The following is a 13,826-nucleotide window of genomic DNA, read 5'->3' as shown; positions in this document are numbered from 1 at the left end:
ACCACCACCTTCCTTTCCTTGCTGTATTCACTTATTGGTCGTGCATCTAACCGAAGCACCCTAAAAATATATAACTTCGACACAAAAATAGGAAATTTGGCCTGGAAGTTATCTCATTCTCCTTTTTATTGAAGTTTTTCTTTCCTTCCTTTTTTTACTCAAGTCTTTTTCCTAAGTTGCATGTGAGGATATGTTTAAATCTTAAAGCTTCAAAGTATATACGGGACATTTAATTTAGTATATACCATTACCATCCATCAATTGACGCGTGTTTGAGGGAATTCTGAGCACACAAGAAGCCTTTCCCTTTTGTTCTTGTACATTCCAAGATTCCCTTTTAGAATCCAAACAAGGCCATGTGTTGTTGTAACATCAGGCTTCGAAGTCAAATTTAATGTGGGATTTGTTCACCATTGTTTTAAAGATAATGGTTAAAGAAATAATTAAAAGTAAAAACTTTAATTGTTAATATTTTTAATATAATAAAAATTATCATAATTTTTAATAATTATTTATTTATTAAATTAGTGAGTAAAATCAAATTAACATGTAAAGTGTTAATTAAATACCGATATCCTGCTTTTTCAGCTAATGAGACGAGCCTTGCTGGTTAATAATAATCATAATAACTCACTCTTTTACCTCATGTCTTTTTTAGTAATGTTTTGTGAACACATATGTCTATCAACATCTAAAGAGTCAACAAAAAAATAGAAGAGGGAAATAATAAATTAATATAATAAGATATATTATGTGATAAAAACAGAAAAATAAATAAATATATGTTGAATGATTTTTTTTTTTTAGTAATGAAGTGTCATGTGTATCATTAACATTTCTTTTTTCACATCTCTTTGACACTCTTCTTAAAAGAACATTTTTGCTTTCTCTTCTAGATCATTTGTCATATTGTCACGTTTAACATTTTCTGTTGTTATGCTTATAAAAAAAACATTTTTTTTGTTACTATTTTATAAGTTCATGTAAAGTATCTATTTGTTTTCTTGATAACTAACTTCCACTCAAGAACTTGATTGATCTTTAGGGGAGTCTTACCTCAATGCAGTCACATAAAATAATGTAAAATAAGTATTTATGTGTGATGAGAATGGTGCGGTTCTTCTGACAAACATTAAAAAATAATAATTACCAGTAAAGAGACTTTGTTTTCTCCCCCTTTATTTGATGAAAAGATTTTTAAAAAATGTGCTTTATTTTTTTTAATTTTAGGTATAAATCTTCAAATGTTAACGGTTATTAACTGTTGTAAATTATAGAAACATAAACTAACTTCTTTTGATTTTGATTCTTGTGATAAGAAATTTATGATTTTTTTTTCGTAGGAATTAAAATAACATACTAAGAATTAATAATAACAATGTTCGACCAAACCCTTGATAGAAACTTATGATTTAAGTCTTCTAAACAAATTAGTTAATTAGATTCCATGTAATTTTGAATACAACCCCAATTTTGACATTGTTTTGTGCGCTGACGAAGAATATACATTAATGAATTTTAGGTTATTAACACAACGTTTTAACTGTTAATTATATTATAAAATAATTAATATCATTATATATAATATTAAAGTTTTTAATGTATATTTAATGTACAAATTTATATAATAAATTTTATAACAATTAATTTTGTTTTAATATATATTTAATGTATAAAAATTAATTATCACAAAATTTATTATCTAAATTTATATGTGTATTAAATATATATTAAAAAGATTAGTGTCATATATAGCAACATTAATTATTTTATAACATAATTAACCTATTAGTTTAGTTGATTAGAAATTTGAAAGCCACATATTAAAATTGGGATATTAATTTTAAACTAATTTGTAAAACATATTTTTTTAAAAATTAAAAAAAAAATCATATAAACTATATGGATACGAATTGAGAATCCATAATGCATCCATATGCATTACAGGTCCGTAAATTTACCAGGGTAATTTCAAAAAAACAGAAAAAGCGCTGGGTGCAGAAATGTCTGAAGCACAAAGGAATGTCCTCCCATTTTGGATTAACGAAGTCCATTTGGGTTGGTTAGCTCAGTCCAATGGGCTGGCTTATAACGGTTACTATATTTGTAGATTGGGCTAATTTAATTACTCTTTATAGACTCCTGTTTGGCGGGAAAGATTAGTAGGATACCTTTTGTTTTTTAAGTGAGTACTGGTTACTTTAGTAGGCCAGCAATCCAAAATAATATCAGCGTGTTTGATGTATCACTCACAGTCCTCAACTTACTTCATTTTGAAACTCTTTTTCACATACTTTTTCGTTGAATGTTCTTGGAATTCATGTTACCCACAAACCAAACACACACTAAGTAAGGATAACATGCAAAGAATACAGATTCTTCTTCGGTTTCATTGGATGCTGCTTTATACTTTGAAGATGTGAGACATCTTTAGTTACTATGGTACACAAAATGGCCCTAATGTTTACCGAGTAAATGAATTTATTCACCAACAACAAATCATGCATACTGAAATAAATCTCTTTTGTAAGTTGGACGTGTAGTCAAACACATTAGTACCTTACACTAATTATGCTAATCCTTTTTATTTTTAATTGCATAATCAATAGTAGTATTTGAGCTACACTCAAAATTCTCTTTGTTCAATTCCATAATTCTTCGGTTGTTTCTATTTCCCGGGAATTAGGGGATCGATGTATAATTGATTAATGCACAAGTAACAATGATTAGATGGCGGGGTCTGCTTTCTTTCTTTGTCCGAGAACTGAGGCGGGAATTACGACTCCGAGGATCAAGGCGTTAATATTGTACATGAAGGCACAAGACAATTCTCTACTTTACGAAAGTCCCCTCTACTTTGAATACTCATGTTCCTAGCTAATCACTTTTTAAACACTTGATTCTTTCTTAATCCTCAAGATAATCTTTGGACTTGGAGCGAGGCATTTACAAATGATGTAAAATAACATCCATACATCCCCTCCACACATTGCGTGTGATATTGTTTACAAGGATTATTATTATTATTATTTTGACCTAACTACATTTCTCATTTCTTCATTACTCCGTTGTATGTGCAATTTTAATTTCTCTGTAACTCTTACACCAATCAAATTGTTTAATTTTTTAATTAAATAGATTGAATAATTTTACTATTTATTGTTTAATTGCTAATTGAAATAATAGTGCATAACTTTGTCAATACACATGATACTTACTTATAATGTATTAAAAATCGTCAATACGACATATAAGATTAAAACGGAATAAATAATTTAATTAGATTTTTTTGGTGGGCAAAACAATTTAATTAACTAAACAAACAATAAATAAATTGTGTAATTTAATCTCACATGCCACAATGAATCCCTTTAACTAATCAATTGATTAATATATTATATCACATGTCAAGCCAAATTATTTATGTCAAAAATGATAAATCACATATCAAGGTATCCTTCATATCAAAGAGCACAAGTTAACAATCAAACTCATGATCGCATATTTAAAAGATAAGGTTATATCTCAACCATATCACATCACGTCAGTTAATCGATTTGTTTAGTTAAAAATAAGACTGTGATAGACTAACCAAAACTATAGTCAAACCTTTTATTCTATGATTTGAATGACATCATCATTTTGTTTTTTAGACTATAACTATTTTTCACACTTCTAAGAGAAACAATTTTGTTAAAGTTAAATATGATTATTTTTTTGCCTTGATCTTTTCTTTCATTAGGAGAAATAAAACTTGACTAATCTAGAGTAAAATTAAATATGATTATTCTTTTTGTCTTAATCCTTGGCTTTGTTGGGAGAAATGTATTCTGACTAATCTAGAATTTGACTGAAAAGTAAATAAAATTTGATCAAGAATTATTTCTGTCAATGATTAAACTTAGGTATTATCTAAACAATTCAACCTTAATTTAAATACATTAATCACTTGTGTTCAATTATTTGATTAAGTTGAATATGATTATTATCAATATAAATATTTTCCTCTAAATATTTAAAATAGTAATATACTTGGACATCATTATTATTTTAGAGCAAATTACACTTGCATAATTTTTTCTTAAATTACATATAATATATATTTTTTTGTTTAAATACATTTTCTTTTTTGCAATTTAGTACTTTTTTCTTTTTTGTCCCTACAATTTTTGTCTGTTTTAATCTTTACAAAATGTGTTTTTTTCATCCTTAAATCATTTTAGATAATATTTGTTTACACTTTTTTAAAATATTTTTTTACTGTTCAAAGCTCTCCCTAAAGTGATACAAGAATAAAAAACAACACAATCATATTTTGTAAGGACTAAAACGAAAAGAAAAAAAAATACAGGAACAAAAAAAACTAAATTAAAAGAAAAAGAATATATTTAAACTTATTTTTTTCCCTATTCTTACAATAATGGTTAAAAGAAGGAAAAGTATTAGGTAATTATAAGAAATCTTATAAATGATTTGTGTAACTTACTTTTATTTTTAACTTGAAAGTATCCCTACTTCAAACGATGGAGCTGAATTTCCTCAAAACGTTAATAAAAATCGTACGACACATTATCCAATCAGGCAGAACAAAAGAGTATCCCCATGTGAAAAAAGGAGGGAATCTCAACTCCTTTGGCCTACAAACGTGGAAAAGAATTACTAGCCGGCCAATGAAATTTCAGGAAAAGAATAAAACTAAGTAACGGACGATCGTTTCAAATAACAACATTTCTTTTTATAACATAAAAGTATATATAAAAAAAGGCAATCATTAACGAACATGGATGCCACCAAGGCCAAGACAGTTGACAATGCAGGCACTCTCACACTCCCCCCACCATTATATATAACATCCCATGGTCCAAGCAATAATGCATCCTCAAATCTCTAACACCACATTTCAAAATGAAGCATTGCATCTCAAAACATTTTCTAAGTTGTTTCGCTTTGTTTCTGTTGCTAGTCGCAACAACCTATGCCACTGTTGTCCCTACCACCACCCAAAAGCCACCAAGAAGCTTTGCAAACCAATTCCTCATCCCCCAGAACGCGGCACGTGCGGTGCTGAGGCTGCGGCCATTGGTGTGGGACTCCAAATTAGCACACTACGCGCAATGGTATGCCAACCAGAGGCGCAACGATTGTGCCCTAGAGCACTCCAACGGACCTTACGGTGAGAACATTTTCTGGGGCAGTGGCACGGGGTGGAAGCCAGCACAAGCTGTTAGTGCATGGGTTGAAGAGCGCCAATGGTACAATTATTGGCACAATTCTTGTGCCAATGGACAGATGTGTGGACATTACACTCAGATTGTGTGGAGCACCACCAGAAAAATTGGTTGCGCTAGCGTTGTTTGCTCTGGTGGTAAGGGCACCTTCATGACTTGCAACTATGATCCTCCTGGGAACTACTATGGAGAAAGACCTTACTGAAAATTAATTATAAGAAGTGAGACAAGTCAATAATGTTCTAATAGGATCATAGTAGCTACCCATGTTCTCCGCTGGCATATTACTATTGTCTGATTGCCATGTGCCCATGTGCATGGGTTTAATTGTGGCTCTGTCTCGCTAGCTACTCTGTATCCTTGTTTTTATTGCTTGTCTAATCTAATATAAAGTATAAATGTCTAATATGCTTCCTTTTCATTTTTTTGGGGATTTTATTTATTTAAGGCTGTGTAGGAATTCGGAATAATTGATGTTAAGAATCGACAAATCCCACGAAGCATTTTAAAGCTTTTTCATTGGGTGGAGCTTCTTACTAGATTTGTGTCGTACTATGGTGTCATCATAAGCTTATGGGCTGTGTTACTACTTAAGAGTTATGATATTCATATACTCTATAAAATGGACTGGAGTGGATTAGGATTGAAATAAGAGAGATAAGAACAAAAAATAAGGTAGAGAAAGAAAATAATAAATATAACAAGTGAGGTGAAAGTGAGATGAGAGAGAGTGTGGATGTATGAGTACATTTTCCTAGGGCTTATGTTCGGTTGGTTCCCCCCGAAAGTTTTCACAATTAGGCCATTTCTTTTTGTACTTTTCTTTTCATACCTCCTCATTTTAAAAAATAAAATCTAATACACTTTTCTTTCTTTTCGATTCCTTTTTCTTTTCCTCGCTATGCTCTCTTTATCTTCTCTCTTTGACCGGCATCCTCTTGTTTCTCCCTCTTCCTCTTCCTCTGTTTTCTCTCAACATTTCCCCTACCTTCCTTGCAGTCATCTCCTTTATCAATAAAGTGATCGGAGTGCAAAGAGAAAAAAAGAGAAGGTGCAAGTGAAATTTCCCAATTAACTCCCAAGTTCAATTCTGGTCCAAACTACAATGATTGGTCCCTTCTATTACATGTATGCTAAATATGTCATTTTTAATAATTTAATAACATAATAATCTAAGGGTTTCGCTAACTTAGCACACAGGGTAAATTATAGAAAAGTATAAAAAAGTTCAGCATAATTTTTTGTCTCATAATAAAAATATTTTTATTTTAAATTTTTTAATCAATATGTTATTAGAAAACTGTTAATAATTATCATAATTTAATAGGGTAGGACTCCAACATAATTGCCCACAGGGTCATAATTACAAATAAATACATCTCCATCATCTGTTACGTGCAGCGGCTTGTTTACTGACTTTGAGGGTCAGTACCTTCAGATACAAGGAGGAGGAAGAAGAAGATAAACTGGATTCGAGGCCAGTACCTCCAGAAAGCTAGGAAGGAAGGGAAGCTTTGCTATTTTCATTCATAAATCTGCTTATTACAATGATCCGTGTTTATAATGAAACTCCCAACAAAATTTTGATTCTGTGCCAGGGAAAAAGATTACAAGCAATGGATTCGGTTATGGTTGCCTCCTCATCTTCGACAACAAGATCCCTGCAGATTTCCTCCTAGCTGCACCCCTCTGTTACTGTCTTTACTAGGCTTCTTGCTAGTTGCTTGTTGCACCTCTGCTTCCCTATCAATCATCACACACAACCCGAGCACATCTAATACTTCTGGTGCTCTTCCACACTATCTGAGTGTAATGGTCACTCATCTAACCTGGTGCGCAAGTATTAGTTGCGTAGGTGTAGTATTTCTCTTCATAAGCTATGTTTTTATAGCATCAGTTGGCATCCATGCTGAGCCACTACCCTAAAAAATGTTTTCTCCAAGCTTGAAATCATGTTCCGGGAAAGAATGTTTGAGCTTGCAATCTTCTATTCTTTGGCTAGCCCACCACACTGCGTATTGCTCGAGTTGGAACTTCCACTTGGTTGCTCTCACCAAGTTGTTCCTAAACAAGAACTCTAGTGATTCTGTAGTGCAACCATATAATAGCTTCTTTGACACCTTATATACGGTTTCATTGTCGGGCCTTTTTTGTTGGGTTAATAGCGGAATTGAAGAGTTAGATTGGGGACTGGTTGAGAAAGCATTAATATGGCTAATGAAGGTGACTACAAGGAACAACAAAAGAATTCTAAATGGACATTCGTTTTTGCATGAACTTGGGTGGTGTGTGGCACCAAATTTGGATGTGTGTACCGTAATTTATATGTGAACTTGGTTTAAGAATATGGGGTAGAAATCTAACTAGTGTAGGAGCGAAGGGAAAAATTATTAGATGACTGAAGATTATTATAAAATTTGAATATGTATTTTGTAGACAATAATAGGAACCGTGGACAAAAGTGATTATTAAAGGATCTAATAAATTTTTCATTGAAGAGAATTAGATAATTTGCAATTTTGGTTCCGCGAGGAATATACGATTAACTTAAATGATATTATTAAATATTATATTTATTAAATATACGTTTATTAAAGTATTTACTGAAAATTTGGTTATTAAATACATTTTAAAATTAAAATTAAAATATATTATTATAAGATTAATAAATAATAAATATATAAATGTATATAATCATTTTATATTTAATAATTTAACTACATATTATATTTAATAAATATAGTATTTATATTTTGGGACATTTATTAAATATAATTACTCATAGTAAATATAGAATTTAATAAATAATTATAATAAAAATTAATAATTTAACTATATATTATATGTAATAAATATAGTATTTAATATTTTGGGACACTTATTAAATATAAATACTTATAATAAATATAGCATTTAATATATAGTATACTCCCTCGTCCCATTATAATGATCATGTGAGAGAGAAAAAAAATTGTCCAAAAATAATTATTATTTTAACTTTTAAATGTAACATTAATTACCTTTTTTTTACTTTTATATCTTATAATATTAATATTAAAAAAAACTATAAATGCATTATCCATATAAGATTAATTTTATAAAATTATTATTCTCTTTCATATTTTTTTTCTTGATCTGTGTAAATTAACCTAGGACGACAATTATAATAAAACAAAAGGAGTAATATTAATTATGACATTTAATAAATACAAAAACTATGAATAAATAATAATTTTTTTAGATGGTGAAAATTTTCACATTATCATTTAATTATAAATCATTATACATAATAAATTTATTGAACTTTATAACTATCATCTTAAAAATAAAAAAGCTATAATGTATTTATTAAATTTAATAAATGTTATATATGTTTACAAAATGTGTATTTTTTATATAAATTGATATATATCAAAATTTATTACTAAAAATATAATTAATATATATATATATATATATTAAAATATAGAATAATAATTTATTATTTTAATTATTTTCAAAATATCATTTTAATATTTAAATGTAATTTAGTTTATTTTTATTATTATATTAAATAATTAATTTGTGAATTTTATATTTTGAAATATAAATATTCAAATATAAATTAATATCATAAAAATAAGTTAAGAAATATAAATTGAATTTAAAAGGTAATTTTTGACACATTTTTTGTTATTTAATTATAATAACTTGTGTGTTTTTTACTTTTTGTTCTTCGAAATTTTTTATAACTCAAATAACGTGTGTTTTTGTTTTTTTTTTTATCCTCAAATATTAGTTATTAGTTTGTTTATTTTTGTTAGTATAAATTCAAACTTTCAATTTTTTTATTTACCATTAAGTCAACCTTATAATGTGTGATTTTCTAAGTAAACACCAAAATATATTTTTTAATTAATAAAATTATTTCAAAATTGAGTTAAAAATCATTTTACCTTTATTTTAAAAGTAGATTATACTCGCATTCCCTTTGTTTTTTCAAATTGTACTCAATATCCTTTTTTTTGCATCCTACAAATTTTTTTTTAATTGTTTAGCTCACATTACACGCAGATCTCGTTTAATAATTTAATGGAAAGTAGACACATGCTAGTCATATGACTTTTATGTGTTCCCAACAATACCTATTGATTGAATATGGTTATTTACTTCAAATTTTAGTGTTTTGTTCTTATATTTGTATTTTTAACTTTTTCTTTGAAATATTTATTTTTAATGGCTAGGTGTTCGATATAATGTCTCAATCAAGAGATAGATCTTCTTTAAATGTTAGCAACAATGACGTAAGAATCAAATATTAAAGGAAAAATTGTTATTGTCTTAACAAAGATCCATTTATAGGATTAATTAACAAAGATGTTAGGGTAATTTCGTCTGCTCACATATTTCAATTGATGTTAATTAACGACATTAACAGAAGGAGGTAAAAATAATGTAAAAAAAGAAGAAATATCAAGTGCAATTTAAGAAAAAAAGTACAGGAGATGCGAATGTAACAAAGATGTTATGACAATTTCGTCTCTTCATATGTTTCAATTAATATTAGCTAACGATGTTAACAGAATGAATAAAAGTCATGTAAAAAAAAAAAGAAATATCATATATAATTTGAGAAAGACACACATGAGTCTAATTTATTCTTATTTTAATCAAACGCCTTTTATTTTTTAAGTTGCATCTATACAGGTCCAAATGAACTACCGCAGGATAATAAATTAAAGGTTCAAAAATGGCGCGGAGCAATACAAGTCAAATAACTCCATGCATATCAGACAATTCAAGCTGGCATAGTTGACAATCAGATACATTTCACATGGGAGGATAAATATTTTATTTCACTTGACTCAAAGTTTAACCTCAGGCAACAGATCTCCAACTACTGGTACCCTTTAATTACTTCTTGGTACTTTTATTTATTGTTCCAAGTACTAGGTAATTATTAAAACCAATCCCATATTCTCCCACAAGTACTATATACATACACTCGCACATACTCACTGCTAAACTAAACTAGCTAGTAAATTCATGACACTCACATAAGCTAGCACTACATATTATGTAATACTAGAGTTTCAATCTATCCACATGAATTAATGCACACATAGTTTATAAGAATCTAATAGGGTCGCTCTCCAACATAATTGCCCACAGGGTCATAATTACAAGTCATGAAGACATCTCCATCATCACATACAACCCGAGCACATCCAATTCTTCGGGTGCTCTTCCATACTATTTGAGTGTAATGGCCACACATCTGACCTGGCACACAGGTATTAGTGGCGTAGGTGTAGTATTTCTCTTCATCAGCCCATGCTCTTACAGCATCACTTGGCGTCCACGCTGAGCCACTACCCCAATAAATGTTCTCTCCAAGCTTGAAACCATCTTCTGGGAAAGAATGTTCGAGCTTGCAATCTGCTTTCCTTTGACCAGCCCACCACCTCGCGTATTGCTCCAGCTGGAAGTCCCACATCAGTGGAAGTTCCCACTTGGCTGCTCTCACCAAGTTGTGCCTGAACAAAAACTCTAGTGACTCCGCAATGCAACCCCAACATAGCTGCTTTGACACCCTATATATGGTCTCATTGTCAGGCCTTTTCTGTTGGGTCAATTGAGGAATTGAAGAGTTAGATTTGGGATTAATCGAGAGAGTGTTAACATTGCTAGTGAAGGTGACAAGAATCATGAGCAAGAAAAGGACCAAATGGGCTTTCATTTTGGCACTTGGGTTGGTGTGTGGCACAAAATTTTGAGCTATGTACCTTAATTTATATATGTGAACTTGGTTTAAGAATATGTGGTTGGAGTTTAGCTATGGTGTTGTAGGGGAGTTAGGCCACTTGCGGTTTAGGTCCGTGAGGAAGAATCGCCAATTGATAAGTGTGTGCTTAATATTTTAATATTAATTAATACTTCTAAATGTGACCAGATTGTGGTTGTGTTGTGGAGATATTGAGCGTCAGCAAAACGCATGTGAACTGTGGGAGAGAATATGTGCATGGCAATGGCATGGCCAGAGATTATGCTCTATGATCGATGATTGAAGGTTTCCCCCGTGAGCCAGGTCTCTGTTTTGCCCGTGAGTTTTCTTGTCCTTATTCTGGGATGTTGGTGCCCACCATAGTATGTTCTAGAATTAACCACGTGACACGTGTCGCAACTCAAGTCCCGAAGCACCCACATGTCTAGTGTAACTGTAACAAAGTAATGGTTTTCAAACTTGTCTATGAAATTTGTATGTCACAACTGAAATCCGTTCTGTTGACCACATGTCTAATGTAACAGAGTTTACTAACTTCATAATATTTGTATCTGTGGTCCTTAGTGAATATACTTGAGTAGAATAACTGAATTTCACAAAACTTTAGACAGAAAAAAACAAATCATTAATTTATATAACACATTTTTTTTAAAAAAAAAGAGTGAAATCATTTGGCCGAAGATATCACTGTACATAGTTATGCAGAGTACTCAAAATCAAATCTTATGATTTTCCGGTAGTCTCAACCAGTGCAACATTGCATGTCTTTACAGTGTGTTTGTTTCAATGTGACATTATCATATTCGTTATAATTTTTATATAAAAAAATACATTCTTAAGTATTTTGTTGATTTTCATAGAAGTGACAATGTCAGTGTTTTGCTTGATATTTATTATCATGTTAAGAGGTATGGTGAATTCTTATGGATGATGCTACAAAGCATTTGAGTGTTTGATTTCCCAAAGCTTAGTTTTAGTTCAATTAAGGGTCCACAGTGTCGTGTGTTAATCAATATTTTATGTCTGGTAATGATAGGGCTTACTAGTGTCTTCACTCTGCAGTCTTCTTTGTCAACTGATAAAGGTTATAATGTCTGATACCACGCAAGGGCTTGCCATACATAGTGACTAACGGCATGGAGAGGAAATTAGACCACATTGATAAAACTAAGACTAAACATGTCTTGGTAGCTAATTTTATGGTGCAAGCCTGTAAGGGTTACTCCACTGATGAATCATGCCTTATTGGCAGCCTAATTGACTAACAGGATTGAAATAGAAGGCCTATGTTAGCCAATATACTACCAACTAGGCGTCATACCAGTGCATTGAAGATATTGTATTCTTCAGAACATCTTCATGTACTTGTCATTCGTTGATAGAAAGACTTTTTCCCCCCAAGTAAACCATTAATTTCGTTCCTAAAATTACAATCATTACTAATTTAATATCTCTAAAATTATGAGAAAAGAAATTTTAGTCGTTAATGTTAGGTATCAATCAATTTGATCCCTAACTTTGACAACTATAGTCATTTTGATCCTGAACACCAGAGACTAAATTGACAATAATTTTCAAATTCAAGACTAAATTGGTTGATTTTGTAATATAAAGGATCAAATTGGTTGGTGTGGCAATTTCAAAAATTAAATAGATAAACAATTATGAAAGTTAGGGATCACATTTTCTTTTTTATAATAGTAGTATCAATAACTAAATTGACTAGTGCTTAATTTCATATACTAATTTGGCACCTCGATCTTCTGTTGTTGCCTGTTGAGTTTTCGTCTAGCCAAACATCCTGCAAAATCTCAGCCGTTGTTTGGCTATTGCACAAAAATCAAGGATGAGAAAAATGTGATGAATCAAGATTTCGGCTGCAGACAAAATTCTGCTATAGATACAGCATGCAGAGGAATTACTTGTTTTTATGTTGTATTACTTGTTTTTTTTTAATTAATATCCAAACAAATGGCCTAGCAGAGAAACAGTATGCAGAGGTGTAGAGTTAAGTTTCAAATCAAAACATAAGGTGCATACATATTAGGAATTTGATTTTTATCACTAAGGTTTAGGTGACTTAAATATAAAGTGAATGATTGTATTTTACTAGATGAACCTTAGTTAAATGGATAGATTATAAGTTATTTTTGTTTCAACTTACAAGAAAGATACACTATTTGAGATGCGTTACAATTTTATAATTATTTTTATGATAATGTTTTGAGACGGTTCCGTGGACATAGGTAAGAGATGTCAAACCACAATAAATTTTTGTATTTGTTATTATTTTTCCTACGATATAATCTTTGTTGTGTTCTCATGATCTTTTGTGGGTGTTTATAATTTTATTTGTGGAAGTGTTGATTACCTAATAAGAGGAATATGATCAGATTATGAGATTGTTTATACATGTTTACTTGTTGTGAAGAGGAATATGATCAGATTATGAGATTGTTTATACATGTTTACTTGTTGTGTGTTGGACATAATATTAAAGTAATACTTTTCTACTTTGATAATTGATAGAATTTCGCGGTTGAAATAGAAATACGGTTAGCCTAGGCCTATATATTACCGGTGCATATTTGATTCTCTTCCATGGTTCACTCAAAATTGTGAGCTCACTACAGTGATCACACTTATTCATCATAGTGATCTAGTAAGTACCTGATTGAGTCAATATATTGCTAATTCTTTAACCATTTTTTGAACATTGTAAACCACTTCCAAGAATTCCCTAACTCTAATTCTCCCAAGAAACTAAAAATATAAAATTAAAAAAAACTAAAAAATAAAAACAGAAGAACAGGAATTCAAATGTTGTTATTAGA

The 13,826-nt window shown here is 30.3% G+C and overlaps 2 protein-coding genes and 1 pseudogene across 2 annotated transcripts; 1 reads left to right on the top strand and 2 right to left on the bottom strand.

Moving 5' to 3' along the window:
* The first annotated feature begins 4,861 nt into the window (after window positions 1–4,861).
* On the top strand, window positions 4,862–5,649 carry LOC114381247 (pathogenesis-related protein PR-1-like). Its single transcript, XM_028340463.1, has one exon. The coding sequence runs from the start codon at window positions 4,906–4,908 to the stop codon at window positions 5,431–5,433; it is 528 nt and encodes a 175-aa protein (XP_028196264.1). The 5' UTR covers window positions 4,862–4,905; the 3' UTR covers window positions 5,434–5,649.
* Window positions 5,650–6,786: 1,137 nt separating this feature from the next.
* LOC114381696 lies at window positions 6,787–10,036 on the bottom strand (annotated as a pseudogene).
* On the bottom strand, window positions 9,974–11,007 carry LOC114381919 (pathogenesis-related protein PR-1-like). The gene has a single exon (XM_028341147.1). The coding sequence runs from the start codon at window positions 10,945–10,947 to the stop codon at window positions 10,345–10,347; it is 603 nt and encodes a 200-aa protein (XP_028196948.1). The 5' UTR covers window positions 10,948–11,007; the 3' UTR covers window positions 9,974–10,344.
* Between the last annotated feature and the right edge of the window lie 2,819 nt (window positions 11,008–13,826).

This window comes from Glycine soja, chromosome 13 (genome assembly GCF_004193775.1).
Source record: "Glycine soja cultivar W05 chromosome 13, ASM419377v2, whole genome shotgun sequence".
Taxonomy (NCBI): Eukaryota; Viridiplantae; Streptophyta; class Magnoliopsida; order Fabales; family Fabaceae; genus Glycine; species Glycine soja.
The sequence above is the reverse complement of the archived record's forward strand: the minus strand, read 5'-3'. Positions and strand labels throughout refer to the sequence as shown.